Source organism: Hyaloscypha bicolor (genome assembly GCF_002865645.1).
Source record: "Hyaloscypha bicolor E unplaced genomic scaffold K444scaffold_126, whole genome shotgun sequence".
Taxonomy (NCBI): domain Eukaryota; kingdom Fungi; phylum Ascomycota; class Leotiomycetes; order Helotiales; family Hyaloscyphaceae; genus Hyaloscypha; species Hyaloscypha bicolor.
Window position 1 is genome coordinate 1,511,859 of NW_020194628.1, and position 16,982 is coordinate 1,528,840.

Sequence of the window (16,982 nt, forward strand, 5' to 3'; positions counted from 1 at the left end):
CTTCTCCAATGCTGAGCTCTCGCAGACCTCTTTCGCTGCAGAAAGTGGGGTCACCTCTTTCTAACCTCCGCCGAGGCAAGAAAGGAAAGGGAACAGAAAGCTCACCACCGACAACATTCTCGTTTGAGTGCACGAATCACAGAGGTTCAGCGAACACTCCTACCGCCCTCTTGCGAGAGGCTATTGCTTCAGTCCAAGAGGCAGTCAAACCATTTTCTGCTTTCTCTCGGCGCAAGGCCACGCACTTGGTCAATGAAGTGGCCAAGCTAGCTGACCAATTAGATCAGCTAGCCCATGAAGAGGAAAAGTACGGAAATATATCATCAGATGATGACGAAGATACTCGGCCAAGCACCGCTTCTTCGTCCCAGGATTCTCTTTCCAACTCCGAACTAGCCAACATTGAATCCGAGACCGAAAACACCTCGGTTTCTTCATCATCACTCCAGCCTGTCGTTGAGAGCCAACGCTCTGTCTCTGTGGAAGATGGACAGCACGAACCGGTGCACCCTCCCTGTTTGCAATGTGGGATCAAGGATCTTTACTACTGTACCCGGGAAGGCTGTAAGTACTCCACACACTCCTTCGCAGAATGGAAGCGACATGAGAAAAGCCAGAAACATTCCCAACAGGAGCGTTTTATGTGTCTGGAGTGCCCGCAATCACCACCTCCTGCCGACGGGAACGGAAATCCAGTCTGCGAATTCTGCCGTGCATCATTGCCTATTTTGGGCACAAATTTGACAGCACACTATTTGCAATGCCAATCTGCTCAACAATCTAGTACAACATACGGAAGGAAGGATCGCCTCATTGCGCATCTTCGCAGTCATCCAGGGGTGGTCAACGTGAGCCAAATTGCGGCTGCTGGCAAGTACACAGTCAACAGCAAGTGGCCCCGGCAATGCGGTTTCTGTGGGGTGATTTTCAAGACTTGGGATGAAAGAATGGACCATATCGGAGGTCATTTCCAAGATGGTATAGATATGTCCTCTTGGAAACTTCCGTTCCGACGACCCAAAAGCTTTCTTCCAGGGCTCAAACCTCAACCGAAGGATGGAGACGATAGCGGTGATGACATGGATGGTAATGACAATAACCCAGGACGCCACATGAAGAGAATCCAACAAGAATCAATCTCCGCCAATTCTGTTCAAAGGGAAACTTCGGAATATAATCGAGGGCACGGAGCATCTTATCAAGGTAGTCACAGATATAGGCATCGAATTACACAGGCCGCCTTGAAGAACAACAAAAGACTATCTAGGGAAACTGGCTTTGACAGCGGTTCACCATACGCCGGTTCGGATTCCTTGCACCCCTCGACTTCTCCAGAGACTCGACGCCGGAGACATAGCCACACCAATGGGGCGTCCCAGAAGCAGAGCAAGCCTGGGGGGCATCGACGAAGATATAACCTAGAGGAACCCCGAGCTCACTTACCTGAGTTGCATTACGCGGCCTATGGCGTGTCGCCGAAGTCCTACGTGGTACCCATCCCTGCTGTTATTCCTGCGTCTGGTTTAGTCGCAGCTGCATGCCACGCTGGAAAAATCGACGCTGAGGCGGACAGTTTTGGCACTGCCGTCCGATTCATGCCACAATCAGTCGAGAGGGGCATTGTTGAGCGCGTCAGACCTATCATCTTATACGGATCAAAAACGGGTACAGCCCTCGAGAGAGACCTCAATGAGTTCGAAGATCCCACTGTGAACCGCCGAAACCCAGCAGACTCCGAAGCGGATCTACATTTACATTCTCCTCCGAGTGATATAAAAGTCAGATCAGCTATTCGATGTCAAAGCTCAAAGTGTCCACTAGGGTCTTTGCAAATTCCCACGATTCAAACCACAGAGCCACACGGAGAGCACGGGACACCCCAAACCTGTCGTGTTTCTCATTCCAGTCGCCAGCTCGCAGCTATACATGTGCCCCGTCCGGGGTCTAAATGCATGATGGGGCTTCTGAGACAACTTGTAGACGGGCTGCTCGCCACACATAAGGCCTGGGAAGCGTTCCAACGTCGGGACAACAAAAGTGACTTGCCGCGGGGACTGCTTGTACATTACAATAAGGCGTGTGCAGCGAGTAATAGCTTCGAAATTGCCTGGATCGATACCAATCAGTTTGAAAAGCTGGTTGGCGCGTGCTTATCAGAGTCAAGCACCTCAAGGTTTGATTTGTACCAATACGCTATTACAAGGAGCGCTATTTCAGCAGATATCACCAGCCGAGGCAGCTTTGAAGTGTGTGCACGATCACGATGGAGACCGGCGATTATAAGTCCAAAAGAGTCATCGCCATCTCTGTCCCCCATGTCCAGGGTCAATCCAGTTCTAGAGGCGTCGTCTTCGACAACGTTCTGCGTTAAGGGTGTTGCGCAAAAAGATCTGGAGTTGAAGCCAATCCGGCTCGAACGAGCACCCTCCAGTGTTGACTTGAATTTGAGGCAAGAAAGAGACCAATGCAAACCTGACGACGGGGAGTGTGATGATCCTAGCCAGGATAGAGTTGAGTGCGAGTTTGATCTTCCTTCTGTCGAACATCTCGCTCCTTCTGACTTCAAAATATTGGTCCAGGAAACACCATCTACAATAGACTCGTGGAAACTTCAGAACAGCAGGCAAATGGGTGCTACTCGCTTGCCCAACAACAAGTTGGAAAATGTCGCAGTCCCGAAGACTGCATTCTGCTATGCTTCCTCCACGTCAGCGAGTGAATCCGTCAGGTACACCGCTCCAAGCTGGCACAACTCATCCCTGGGCGACTTTTTGCAGACTGAGAATACGAATTACTCATTAGCGAGCCCAGGATGGGACCGCGAGATTTATCCTTTGGGCCTCCAGAACTATTCTATACCACCACACAATCACCGGTCATCATTTGACTACCCGCAGGAGACCGAGAGCGTGAGAAATACACCATCTAGCTTAAGATGGACTCCGGGTACCGACTTCGTGAAGCTGTATAAATTTATAGTGCCAAAGGACAAGTCACCAGGCTTCGAGTTGCAAGAGAAGTGGACACCAACTTTTGGAACTCAGCTCAAGGTATATCCGGATGAGCCAACGTGAGTTTTGCCATTAACAATAGATTATAGATTGCTCACACTTCTTTAGGGGTTGCAAAAAGAATCAAGTTCCTTGCCAATACCCCGGGTGTAATGGAAAGGTGAGAAATTTCGATCGACCACCTGATCTCGAAAGCCACTATAAGAATGCCAACGACAGCGAAAATGGTTCGTTCTTCTGCGACTATTCGAAGTGTCCTTGTTCCCAAGATTCGTCATTTTCGCGGAAAGACCACTTCAGAGACCGTCTTCGAGGCTTCCGTAAGGAGGATATTGCTTGTGCCGAAGCCGAGAAGTCATCTAGGGATATGGGTCACCAGAAGCGGCAGAAAGGGCAAAGGCGTTGGCTGTCCGAGCGCAATATCGGCTACAAGTATTGGCGATGTGCCAGGTGCCTTGTCAAGAACTATCTTTCGCAGGGGGGTCGGGAATGTCCTTCCTGCAAAAGTCCCTGCAAAGAAGACCACATCACATCTCGCAAAAAGCTTTCCGAGAATGGGGACGACATGAAAATACGCGAGGTAATCACTGTCCTTGAGCTGGCTCCCGGATATCCTCAAGAGGCCGATCCCAATACCATTTACACTTGGCTTAATTCAGTCTATGGGGAGACATTTGAGTTTGTCCCGAAAGGTCCTGATAAAGAGGATGACAAAAGTTCCATGCAACAAGCCGGGCAGCCAGCCAAACAGGAAGATAAATTGATTTTGGGGGAGGAAGATGAACAAAAACAAGAAAATAATAGTCGGCCTTGACGTCGCGCTAAAGGGGCCCTAAGGGAAAGGCCCCTTTAGCGCGACGTCAAGTCCGACTATTAGTTCCCTCACTGATTTTCTTGTTTTTCAAACTACAATTTACGGCTATTGTTTCTTTCTATTAAGTATCGCGTCCAAGGAAGTTTTGGAAACTGGATTGTATTTTCCTATCGTCATCTTTTAGCATTTAAGTATTCAGCGTTTTGAAATAGCATCGCGCGATTTGCTTTGAATTTAGTCTCACAAGGAATATTTCAATCAATTTAGTCCCTGATTCTGAATATTTTGTAAAAAGTCGGTTCGATCACTAATCTCTACCACCAAAGTGTAATGCTCTGCTCCCGAAAGCCTGGATCAATTCGGGTCATTCATGGTTGGGTTACTGTATAGTGGGTGCATAAGACAGTTCTTGTCAGGAAATAGAGTGGCACTAACAGCATACACGGAGATCGCGATAAAGTATCGGGAATACAGGGCATTAGGAGACTTTTAGACCCTCTCGCATATTGATCAGGGTAGCAAACTCGCTATAAGGCCCTATATTTCCAGGCCCTTCCCCTAAAAGTAGCCTATGCGCCTTCGACATGGGCTGTCACACCTTTTTAGGGCTTCTCCCCTGTACTTACAAGGGAGTCATCGCTAAAGAAGCCTATGATAGTCGCTCTACCAACAACGCTATAACCCTAGAAGATCTAGTTATCCCTTGCGAATGACTTACAGCCTCGTTGGGTTGATTTAGGGAGCACTGCCTGGAGTTATAGGGCTTATAGCGAGTTTACTACCTTGATCTATATGCTACAGGGTCTAAAAGGGTCAAAATGCCCTGTATTCCCCATACTTTATGCCGCGATCTCCGTAGTAGTATTACCGTATGTTCTCCATCCCAATATTCTCTAAAAAAAAGTATAGTATATCATGTTTAATTTCGTTCCACTCTTTCCACTTCCACCTCATTGGGCTTGAACAGATCAATGGAAAGACATCGCTTCCGAGAGCAGACGGAAATAATCAATGAAACGATAACGAGCCAGAATGACCTTAGCTGTTGTCACGTGCTGCGTACAGGCGTATATATAGCTTCTTCACCGCCCTTAGGGCACCATCATTCATACATATTTATACCAAAACACATCACATTCCACCTCCACAGCTTGTCCAGGCCGTGACAGTTGTCTGTATACTCTAATCCTTCGACAAAATTTTGCACGCTACACAACCAGCCGGCACAAAACCGCACTGTCAGCAATAGCAAGAGCCGGCTCTGCGATGATAAAGAACCCTCAAGAAGCAATCAAGCCGTTCTTCCCACCCGCCCCTCTTTCCATTTCCTGGCCATCGCCTGAAGCTCGTCGCAAGATGGACCAAACCCCAAGGATGAGTGAAATCAAAGAGCATTCTATGAAGCCGTTCACGAATTGTCTCCGTCTTCCTCTGTGAGCGCGCTTCCCGCATCCCGAGGCTCTGAATCACAATATCCTTCGAGTCACCATCGTTGTCGCCTTGGTTAAATTTTTGCAGCTTCCGATCAAGATATTCTAGCATTTAGTCTGTCCGAAAACCATCGAACGGAGAATTCGTGAAGCACATCTCAAGGAGCTTCTCGTTCTGTTTCTCCTTCTCAGTGAAGAAGAGTCTCGCTAAAATGTCCTCTTGTTTCAAGCGCCGCGCAAATAAGTAAGTGTACTTGATGCTTTGGAAGAAGAGGAGAGACAAGTAAAGTAGGGCAGAGGAAGAAGATGTTAAGGGGCGTTTTGGATAGGGAGAGAGAGCCGTCTTCGTTGCATATCGGTTCGAAAACGATGAGGTAAGTCATGCTTAATCTGGCTTCGATATGTTGAGGGTAGATTAGATTATTTAGTGAGATGATTTTATGTTGCAAAAATGGGGAGGTATAGAATGGAAGGGGTGGTTAAGTGCGTCCGTAGGGTACTTTGAGTGGGAAAGTGGAAGGTACTTCAGTCCGTTTCCAAAGTCAGATATACTTGGAAAAAGTGTGTTTGCTGGGAACCGGCTTGGGCTCAATCCTTCGCTAGATCAAAGTAGATTCAGATTTTTTCCAAATCTAGAGAAAAAGGGTAACAAAGCATAAATAATCCGCGATATTGCTACGGTTTCTGTCTGATTCTATAGAGCGTGCATTCCACGCAGTGAGACATGTCATATCTTATCAACAAAACAAACAAGACAGCATTGGAACAATAGAAAGCAAGATTCACCGTTTTCAAATGCATCATCAGCAAAACAGACTGATAGATTGTACTTGCGTATTTAAGTTCAATTGAAAGGGAGGAGCTAAAGGCCTGAAGAGAGACGCAATCTTGCAACCCCTTGATTGCATGCCCGAAGTCCATCAGGCATTTCATTCGTGACAATCCCTAATTCAATCTACCAAAGTTGGCCCGGTGATTCAGCCAGACTTCGAGAACGAAAGCCTACATCCAAAGAAACCACGGAGCAGGACGTGAATGGCAAGAAGCGGACAGGATACGAAGGGAACACAAAAATCAGGAGATGGATCCAAATGGCAAATGCTTGGCTTGCCCAGAGAACTTGATGATCAAAACTGCCTGCTCTCGCTGGTTTGGTGTTGTCATAATTTGCCCTATCCCCGACAGGCGTCGACGAGAATCTGCGCTATTGTTTGCTCCTAACTCTTCTCTGGGCATGCGAGGCGTACAAGTCACCGAATATCGCAAGATTGCGCCACAAATTGTATTGGCAGATATCTAGATGGAAGCTGCGCAGAGTGCGGGGTTGTCAACACAGATCAACAAGGGTTTTATGGCTGCTGCAGCAGTTGGGAATCGCCTTGTTGTGAGCAATTTTGAAGAATGGCAGGTGTTTGGCAATTTCTCCCCTTCCTTGGAGACTGAGCCGTCAAAGATGTGCTGGCGGTTATTCAGGGAGCCACATATTAAAAATATTATACGACTCGATACGTGGACATACCACGTAGTAGATAAGCTGGTGAAGTACCATGTCGCCATCAACCACATGGCCGATGTGTCCATTGACCAAAACCAATATGTGGCCTCCCACCTTGGGCGTAATGGGCGGCTCTGACCTTGACCTATCTCTCATAGAAAGCATTCTCTATATTGCCATGTTTTACACCCCCGGCATCTTCTCATTAGCATTTGGCAAGTCGATGCACAGGATGTCCTCCTCTATTCCAAAAACCCAAACAGGGACTTGCCGGAGCTTGTTGGCAATGGCCGGCAGCTACTCGCAGAGTTGGAGGCGGTCGAGGAACAGCTGAGGAAGACCGCGGAGCAGCTAATGGTTGGCAAGGTGAGCGCTGCTGACTCGATGAAAGATATGGACAAGAACTTGGGCGACGATGTTCAAATTATGCAAAAGAGCTGCAAAAAGCGACGAAGAAATACTCGAGTAACATGGGACAATTGGCGGCAATGTGTTGTCATTTGAGGACTGGCGATAGGAAAATAATACAGTGTGTTCCAGAATGGAGTGGACTGGATGACAGCTTGAATTCAGGGGTGTATTGGGATCAAGATGCACTGATTTTTTTAGAGAAAGGAAAGAGAACATTTGAAGGGGCCAAAACCGAAGTAGCCCGAAATGCAAAGACCCTCCATTATGCCAATATACACGAGAGATTCTCTGAACTGGAGCCTTGCTCCGTCGAAGCCACTGAGAGAAGTATTAACTCACTCCAATGATTTTGAGATTGAGAAGAAGATATGGCCTGGAACGCTCAAAATAGGAGGAAAGGGAATGTCCATTGATTCATTTTCATTCCAATCTACACATACAAAGTCCAACCCAACTCCAGGCAATCACTAGCAATGCTGCCTTAGATATCATATCTCATCTCACCTGTGCTCATTCAATTTCATACCTAATGTTCATTCTCTAGTCTAATCCTCCTCAGTCCTACCCCGTCTGTAGCCAGCACCGTTCCTCTTCTTCCTTCTCTCCTCGGCATAATCACTGCTTCCCGCTATACTCAAACCTGGAATCGGATGGTGATAACTCTTCGTGCCAATATCACCGCTGATATCCGAACCAAGCAGACTCTCTTCATGATAACTGCCCTGAACCTTCTTCGTAGGGCTTCTGCTCGCACGTCTACGTTCACGGTCTTCCCGGCGGGCGCTTCGCTCCTCGCTAGCAACGGAGATGTCATCGCCGGCTTGGAAACTGAAGTCTCGACGTTGAGCGGCGCGGCCTTTGTCCTGTAGCTTTCTGCCTTCCACCTTGATGCGATCTTCCTCTTCAGTCTGCCTGTTGCTTCCTGCGCTTCGGTTCCAAAAATCACTCTTACCACCTTCACTTGTGCTGACGACTTTGCGGATTCCACCTGTACCACTGGTATGCTTGTCGCTACGTTCCTTTCTGACCCTCGTCGGAGTCGTGGTAGGTGTTCGTTCGCGGTGGGAAAGCAACTCAGAAGCAGCGGATGATCCATCTTGAGTTGATCCATCAAAGGCACTTCCATCAGCCGGTTTGTTAAGGCCACCAACTCTCGCTGGCTTCTCGTGTCGATAAGCTCTCACCGCATCAACAACACTAGGATCAACCTCCTCACGTAAATCAATCTCGCTCATCAGTTCACTACCCTCATGCTTATCTTTTCCCTTTTTCTTCTCCTTCTTCGCTTTCTTGGTCTTAGTCTTCAACTCGCTCATCTCACTCCCCAATGTGCTTCCCCCCAGCGAAGACTCCATAGTCCTACTCTCCTCGTCATCAATATCCTTGTACCGCTTCGACTTCTTCTTGCCCTTGCCCCACCGCGATCCATTTTTCTCGCCATGCACCACACTCCCACCGCCGAGATCCGTGCTCGCCGTAGCGCCACTCAACGTCGTACCATTCGGTCCCTTCCGCCTCAACACCGTAGATTTGTAGTCGTCCCAATCATGCTCCTGGAAATAGAAGCCGCCGTTCTTGGCCCAGAAGAAGAACCATATTCCTGTCAGCACAAAACCGACGCCGATGAGGCCAAAGAGCGCGAAGACGGCTTTGTTGGGGATGGAAGTTGGGGGTGTGACGCCGACGCCGGGGTCGACTGTGCGTGCAATGAGATTCTGTGTGCGTGCTGCGAGGAGAATTGCTTTCGGGGAGAGGTCGGAGACGGTTGAGGAGGATGTGCGTTTGAGGAGAGAGGAGAGGTAGGATTCAACTGGCGCCATGATCGGCCTTTATTCCGAGGAATGCTGATGTTTCTGCGAGAGCAGATCGTGACGTTGGATGTCACTTTCTGGAATGTTGTCTTCAGCCCTGTGAGACGCGCTGCAGATAATATTTCTGATTTGGTCGTGATTTCGTGGGTTTGTGAAGTCGTGATGGGCTTGCTTGGTAATATGAAGAGGAGAGAAAGCTGTCAGGAAATGACGAGCAAGTTGTGGTTGCCTCCGCTGTTCCTTGAATTGAGGAGGTTGGGCGGTGGCAGGATAGCCGTTGTTTACGTTTAGCGATAGTATTGACATGGCAACCAAGATCAGGGGTTGGGTTAGCGTTTCACGTGACTTACTCCTTTTTCTCAATCACAGCACTTTTCATGTCACTTATTGGACGATAATAGCTCCAAGTTTTCATTATCAACTATTTGTTTTAGATCTCATAGATCGTATGACTACCGCTATGCATGTTTCATCCTGATCGCTCATCATCAATCTTGGTGGAAATCTTCAAAGAAAATCCGAGTCCATAGCATACACCTGCACGAAACATGCTTCGTGCAGATCTATTCACTCCAACTCCAATTCCATGCGAAGATAACATAACCGCACAGAAGTAGCCAGATAAAAATACATGGTTGCCATTGCTAGCATATCATGTCTCTTTACCTAAGGAACCCAGAACCCAATTTGTGCCTGAAAGAATATCGCAAAAACGCGTCGAGGTATCCGTCATCAAATCATACAGTCATACAATCGTATCGAAACAACAATCCGTACAAATTGTCCAACGTAAAAGCAAGGCTTTCCAGTGCTTTTGTGGGGGTATAAGAACCTTTCCTCTTCTCTGAATTTAGGAAAAAGGGAGAAAGCGACAGCCACCCATCTATGTGCACACAGAAAGGAGAAGAGAAGTAACGAAGAAATGACCCTGCCGGAAGATCATGCGCTAAATCCAAAAAAAATCAAAATGTCGCTTGCAAAGAAAATGTCTTCAAATCAAGTTTTCCCCGGGATAGTGAGGTGTCGAACGATTGTATGAGTGACCAGAATGCGAGCTTCTGTTGGACCTCCCAAGCGCGGGCCGCTCGAGTCGGCTCCGACGATCTTCAAGCCGTCTTGCTCCTGCTCCTGCTCCCCCTCCTCCTCCTCCACCTCCCCCATATTCCGAATTCGATCGTTCGCTGCCATCGCGAAGGCTCTTCTGGCGCTTGATCTCAATCTCTCCACCTTCATCGCAATGGATCTGAGCGCCGCCAACCATGACCCGAGCCGTGCCGGTGACTTTGATAGTCACATTCTCGTCGTTATCGTTGCTCATGCTTCGTGTTGTCCGAGTCGTTGCGGACTTCTTATAATCGCTCTCATCCCGACTCTGACTGCTCTTGGTACTCCTGCTACTACCGCCATGTCGTCGTTGCTGTCTCTTCAAAGTCTCCGCTGTAAGGGGTACGGTCGGCCCACCCACATCTTCTTGATATGTTGCTGCTTTGTGAAGCTTGTCTTCATACGCGGGAGCTTGAGTCGATGTTGGCGGCTCATAATAACCACTTCTCCGGCGACCACTGTTCGCGGCTTCAACCCTGACACTCTCGTCCTCTCTAGGAAGGTCGTACGATACCGAGTGCCGGTTCGAGCTTGACCGTCGGGGACGAGATCCTTCACGACGATACTCTGTTCGACCATCGCGGTATGGATCCGGATCAAGTGTGTATTCCATAGTCCCACGAGGGTACTCGGTTGACCTGCGAAGAATGCCGGGTCGAATGATAGGCGGGGGCATGGCCATATATTCCGACTGGGCCTTGGTCAAACCACTCGATGGAATCCGTATGCTTTCTCTTCTATCGGATCTTCGAATCGTGGCTCCTTCTGAAGCTGAGGCATAAGAGTCATCAAAGTATGACCCAGTCCCTTCATAAGCAGACCGGGTTCCATATGCTGACGAAGTCCGAGGGATAGGTTCAAAGGCTGATGGTGTACGGGTGATGGGCTCGAAAGCTGATGGGGTGCGTGAGATTGGATCGACCCTTGATTCGAACCTTGATTGAAGTGGCCGTGCTTGGGGTTGAGCGTACTCAGTCTGTGGCGCCGTGGTATATCGTACGTTATCCATATACGATGGCGAAGGGGCAGGATAGGAAGGGGTGATCATTGGCGGTTGTGGGTAGAATGCGGACATAGATAATGGGGGACGACTGTATCCACCACCTGGCAGAGGGGCATGATAACTAACAGGTCTTGGATGTGATTGCGTGGTGATTGCTCGGGGTCGGTGTGGAATTGGTTGCGACATAACTGGAGCGCCCGTTGGTGTTGCGTATCCGTAATTTGATGGATCCATGGACTCCCTCTTGGAAGAGCTTGGGATCGAAGATTTTAGGAAGGTTCTGTTCTCGTGTGCTGAGGGTGGTCTCGTCTTGTGAGGTGACTTGGAACTCCCGCTGCTTGTTGATTTGCGACGTTCAATCCTCACTTCCTTTCTCTCGCCCATCAGTGGCGCATCCCTCGAACTGCCTTCTCCTGGATATGCCGTGTCGTTGTACGATCTCCTCGACTTGCGAGACTCATGCACTTTCGGTTTCTGTTTCGTGCTTGCGACCAGTCTGCCCGAGACCTTTCCCGTTCTCTCATCGTATTCTTCCACGTACATCGGCTCTCCCTTGACGCCACTCATGACTGCTCGCTGTGCGACGACGACCTGCTTGCGCCGACAGCGGTGCGCGATGCCAGTTCGCGACGGCGGGGTTGATGGAGGTTGAATGCCTGAAGAGTACGGTGTCTTGGTGGGTTGGACGGGCCGGGCGCGGATGGGAAATAAAAAAAGATGGGGGGGTCTGAGCTCCTTTTGTTAGCGAGGCGAGGAAGGCTGTCTCGTTATCGATTGGGGTCGCTGTCAACTCGGCGACCGAAGCTTGACCCGGGCGATTTAAACGTCGGTGATCTACGACGTGCGAAATGTTCTGAATATTGTGTGTGCGAAGGTTTTGTTCTCCTGGCTGTTGGTCGTGCCGACGGGGGACGAGGGACGAGTACGAAGTGATGAGATCCCTTGCACAGGCGCGGCAATGCCCCTTCTAGCGAGAAAAAAAGAGAGGCAAAAATTGGGTACGACCTCTCGCTCTGCGTGTTCGCCCGTTGCTCTGCTGTGTTGTCCTTCAGCCTAATTGTTGTACGTGGAATTGGGTAGCAACGCCCTTATGGAGAGAGTGGAGCTGGGTGGAATGTGCGATGTCGCATTTTTATGACTCCGCCGGAGTCTTCCTGAGAAGGTTGGAGAAGATGAGAGAGCTTGGAAATCGGGCGAGGTAGCAGTGTGGAGAGATGTGGCAGATGAAGGTTGATGAAGAACTAAACTAAGCCGCCCCAAAGGACTGGTAGGCAGGCGACGCAGTCACACTGACGACCGTTGCTCGTTCCGTGATGCTTGAATGCTTCACGCCAGCCAGTCAGCGCGATTGGAAGGGCTGCCGTGGATGCCAGCACCTCAAGCACCTCAGCACCTCAGCAACTCTCATAGGCGACGGGCGACGAATGCGCCATGTCAACGCCCGAGCCTGTCCGGTATTCTTGCATTTCGTGCAAAGGGACGAATGCCTCTCCCTACTGTTTCAAGCGGGGAACAACGAGCAGTAGCAGAGCAGTGGCTGGAGGGCGAGGAGTGAGTACGAACTCTGGAGCCAAATTTATGCATGAAAACTGAGGAATGTCCAGCAGCAACCTCTCCAATCGGGTCTCATCGAAGGAAGGATTTGCCATGGCACATGGGGCGCCAATCTTCAACCTTTCGTCGTGCCCTCGGCTTACGCAGCAGGTTGTCATTCAGCGATAGTGGATACCCTCCCACACTTCTGATATAGCAACAAACTCCAGGTCTTCTGCGAACTCATGTTCCCGTGTTTCAGACGAGTGGTAACTCTCCGAAACTGGTATTTCAGAAGCTTCGGTTTTCATCCGGTCCATTGGTGGTGAAGCGGCCACGGATCTGGCCCTCGACGACCACGACGATGCAAGTCATTGCCGACCAGACCACTCGCAGCGGATCACGAAATCTGGAAGTGCGGCGTCATCCACGGATTGCGAGCCATAGAATCGTAAGTCCAGAGAAGACTCATCGTGCCGTGCATCTCTAGATCGTGAATGTGGTGGTATTGATACTTTCCACTGCGAACTTAACCGAACGACTTGCATCGACGGCCAGCCAGTGAGGTGGCCACCTCAACTTTGTGTTTTCATGCGTTAGATGCATACCATAAATGTGCGCAGGCTTCGGAAAGCTCTCCCTGCAGCCCTCTTCGGTTGTACATAGAAACCAGAGCTACAGCACCTTCGTAAATTAATCGTCAAGCCACCAATATATTCTAAAAGCTCGTGTGATGTGTTGATGCGTCACATCGGCTGCCGACTGAGCCTTCTCGACTGCTCTTCCGTATTCGGCCTGCTTTCAAGGCCATTCATGACGACTTTCACGAGACATCCGAGCACCCCTGGGGGCTTTAACCAGTGTCCGCCTATCAGCTATTAGTGATTTTGCAAGGCTGAGACCAGAGCTCTTGCTTGGAGAGTCCGCCCAGCTGGGAGATGTTAGACTCCAGAAAAGTAAGCCATATTGAGCAAAAGAAATTCTCAATTGCATGAAAATTGGGGTTGCGGCAAGAATCTGCGATGTAATTTCCTGCAGCAGATCTCTGTGATAGAGATTCGCCCACGATGAATGATAGATTTGAGCCCTACACCATCAGCCGCCTTCACCGCCATTTCGCCTCCAGGAGTCATCCTCGCTCGCAACTCAATGGCACCCTCGCCCCATATTATCTTGAACGCCACAGAGACTCGATAAGGCGAGTTCGTGCCCGGAGTGCCCATCACCGAAGTTCTCGAAGCTGAGGGTCAGAACACTCGTCCAGTCATGGTGTTGTGGCCAGCTAGTCATCAAGTATGCTCATCCTCTGTTTTCTCCACTATCGTAAAGGTACTTTCAACCGATTCGACGTCACTCTCCGCCTCCTTCTTGTGCAGACACTCTGCGTTCCCCCCTTTCAGTGAAGTCTCCTCTTTTGCTCCCGAATAGCCCCATGGATTTTCGCCCGGTCGCACCCGTTTACTCTCCCTCGCTAAGCCCAAAGAAGCCGACAATGTATCAATTCTACCAAGAATGGTTTCGTACATGACTGGGTGCACTTTTTTTGCGCTGCGGCTGATAGTTTTCCTCCGGTGCCTGACAAGAAAAGTTGTCCACGTGATGATTTGGTCTGGCGATTGCTGAGGACGAGGATATCCTGAAGGAATTTTGAAGGATCTCCATCAGTTTTATAAGTCATGAAGGGTCAGCAAGTTCGCCGGTCTTACGCTCCTAATTAATCCGCATCTGGTGGTCTTTGCGCAAATGGCTGACGTGAGATCGCATGAAATCAGCACCAGCAGGTCTCGACCAAGTCAAGTTCAAAACTCCTCAGCCCAGCTACCAGTCATAACTGCCCAGACGTCGTGGTATTGAGGCAGAAAAGCTGCTGTCGAAGAAGTGCTCGGAGTTGCGCTCTCACTCAACTCATATGACCCTCCATATGTCGAGTCAGAAATATCAAACAAGGGGTTCAGTGCCGGATCAAGCATCGGACAGTGTCCTCGAGCCGCCATATCGATTACGTTCGCATCATCGACGATTAAGAAGCCTGGTGCGATCTTTGCGACTCGTCGTTCGTAGGATTTCTTGCAACTCCTTAGTATCATCCCGAACACGTAGAGCACATCTGGATTCTGTGGTGTTTCGGCTGTATCGGATGGTGTCAATGAAAGATGTTGGAACCTGTAACAGAGAGCATCGAGATACATAACTAATGGGACGTTTGATCGCGTTGTATCAGAGTCCCATCCCAGGTTTGCAGCCATCACAAACGTGAGTCGAGAAAGAACGAGGATAGCGTGGACCACCATGCTCCATTGAATGGCAGTGAAGTCAAGGTAACTGGTTTCGGGGAGAGAAAGCAGATATTCGCAGAATGTTTTAGCGGCTTGAAGACAACTCTCAAGATGTGCGGGATTTACTGGTGGGTTACTTGTCATCGAACGGAGATGATCTCGGTAAGGACGGCGGAGAAATCCAAGTTCATGACTGTAAATGGCACAACCCAAATAGCGTTCCGCCATTCCAATAAAAGCTGGAGCAGGAGTTAGTTCTATATGGTTTGAACAACTAGAACAAAATTGAGGATGCATCCAATGAGAAGAATACATCGAGATTGAACAAGAAAATAGATAATTCATCGAACAGAAGTAACATACGCAGATTTCTAACTGACGTAGCTATGGACTTTCGCCACTCCTGGACCTCGTGTTGGAACATCTGAATGTTGACTTCGGCGTTCAGAGCTTCCATTTGAAGATCCCCCTTAGGTTCAGACGATCGATGAACCTCGGCAATTCGCTCAGCTAGGCGCTGTAGCTTGATAAGTGAGGAGATCTCTGCTGAACTTTCGTCCTGCAACAGAGATTGGCCATGACCGTCCATCAAATTGCGATAGCGTAATCCGGGAGGTTTTTGAAATCCTAATGATAGCCTAAAGGAAGGTTAGCTCAGTCCGGTGATTGGAAAATGGTCGGTGGCTTGCGATTCTAATCGGAGGAAGGAATACTAACGCGCTTGATAGGTAATAGCACCCAAGATATGCTCTCTTGGCAGCATCTGTGAAGGAGGCTCCCTCGATGAGACCTTGGGTACTGATATTGCCGAAGCTATTCAGGTTTGGGAGCTCTAGGTCAAGTCCAAGGTCACTGGTAAGACTGGTTGCTAGGTTGATATACATGAACGCCTGGTTATTCTTTGGATTCGCATGGAGCGGATACCTGGTCATATATTAGCTCCTAGCAGATCGGTACTGCGGGTCAACTGTTTACCATGCAACGTAGACCAAGATGCCTTGTACAGAGTCAAGGCTCTTGCGCCCTTCTACGATGACTTTAGTGCTCAGGATCCTCTTGAACTCAAAATCCATTTGATGATACAACGGAGGGTCTCTGATTGAAGCCGTGGTGAGGATCGCTAAAAGCAAAAACGGAGACGTTCGTGAGAGTGATGGAACCGTGGCATCTCCGGGGACCTGAACGAACGGAAAATGAGGTGCCATGCGACGAAATGATGAGAGAAGTTCCTCGGCCTGCTCCAAAGTAACTTTACGATGCTCGATGATGGCAGGATGCTCCGGGCTACGTCGTGCACTGCAAATACGCGATTCATCAACTCTCGTGGGATCGGTATCCCCAAAGGCATGCATATGGTGCTGGTGGAGGTCTTCGACGTCTTGCCTATTGTCCGGAGGAGACACAGTTGGAAGATCAATGGAAAATTCCGAGTCTCCAAAAGGGGAGATATTCTTGTGAGACGAACCAGATGGCCGGCTCAAGGTCGGACCTCAGCAAGTATTACTTATGGATTTTGGGAAGACTCACACCGCACGAGTCCTCATAGGGCGCGCTTTGGACCTCACGATACACTGATTGCCGCTCTGTTCGCATCTCTGACACACCCCAACGTCACTTTTGTAAACACATCGACTTTTGCTAGCTCTGCACGCTTCGCAAGCACGTGCGTTTCTCAACCTCTGCGCACTCGTGAGGCTTTCGGCCATTTTCGTTAAGGTCGGTCACTGAATGATGGATTTCCGGAATTGAATCCGTCAAATGGAATTGTGGCAAAGAACGTGAACGCGTGAACCATGGATTCTTGAGAAATATGTAGTCGGGTTGTCGCTTCTCCGATCATGTGTCAGACACTACGAGTACCGTTAAGGCCACCCCAACTCTTGATAAATTCGAGAGACTGCATTTGGCGATCCAATGATAGCCATTTCAAGGGTGATCGGATTATCAAACATCCTTCTTCAATGTACATCCGCGGGTCCAGTACATCCGGCATCTAATTATTTCTCAACGCTTGAATGAGCAAGTTGGCATGTTGAATTAAACGTCCATGAAAGCCAGTTCAATAAACTGCCGTAGCATCTGCTGTCAAACAAT

At 49.2% G+C, this 16,982-nt stretch overlaps 4 protein-coding genes across 4 annotated transcripts; 1 reads left to right on the forward strand and 3 right to left on the reverse strand.

Moving 5' to 3' along the window:
- Positions 1-2,627: 2,627 nt before the first annotated feature.
- Positions 2,628-3,825, forward strand: K444DRAFT_538158 (uncharacterized protein; the record flags this gene model as incomplete). Its single annotated transcript, XM_024875516.1, has 2 exons — positions 2,628-3,070; positions 3,120-3,825. 2 exons carry the CDS (start codon positions 2,628-2,630, stop codon positions 3,823-3,825), a joined length of 1,149 nt encoding a protein of 382 aa, XP_024732011.1.
- A 3,729-nt stretch (positions 3,826-7,554) lies between these two features.
- Positions 7,555-9,207, reverse strand: K444DRAFT_617554 (uncharacterized protein). Its single transcript, XM_024881154.1, has one exon. It carries the CDS (start codon positions 8,979-8,981, stop codon positions 7,707-7,709), a length of 1,275 nt encoding a protein of 424 aa, XP_024732012.1. The 5' UTR covers positions 8,982-9,207; the 3' UTR covers positions 7,555-7,706.
- Positions 9,208-9,963: 756 nt separating this feature from the next.
- Positions 9,964-11,646, reverse strand: K444DRAFT_633964 (uncharacterized protein; the record flags this gene model as incomplete). The annotated part of the gene is made up of 1 exon (XM_024883678.1): positions 9,964-11,646. One exon carries the CDS (start codon positions 11,644-11,646, stop codon positions 9,964-9,966), a length of 1,683 nt encoding a protein of 560 aa, XP_024732013.1.
- Positions 11,647-14,411: 2,765 nt separating this feature from the next.
- Positions 14,412-16,240, reverse strand: K444DRAFT_633965 (uncharacterized protein; the record flags this gene model as incomplete). The annotated part of the gene is made up of 4 exons (XM_024883679.1): positions 14,412-15,127; positions 15,252-15,526; positions 15,606-15,812; positions 15,864-16,240. 4 exons carry the CDS (start codon positions 16,238-16,240, stop codon positions 14,412-14,414), a joined length of 1,575 nt encoding a protein of 524 aa, XP_024732014.1.
- Positions 16,241-16,982: the final 742 nt, after the last annotated feature.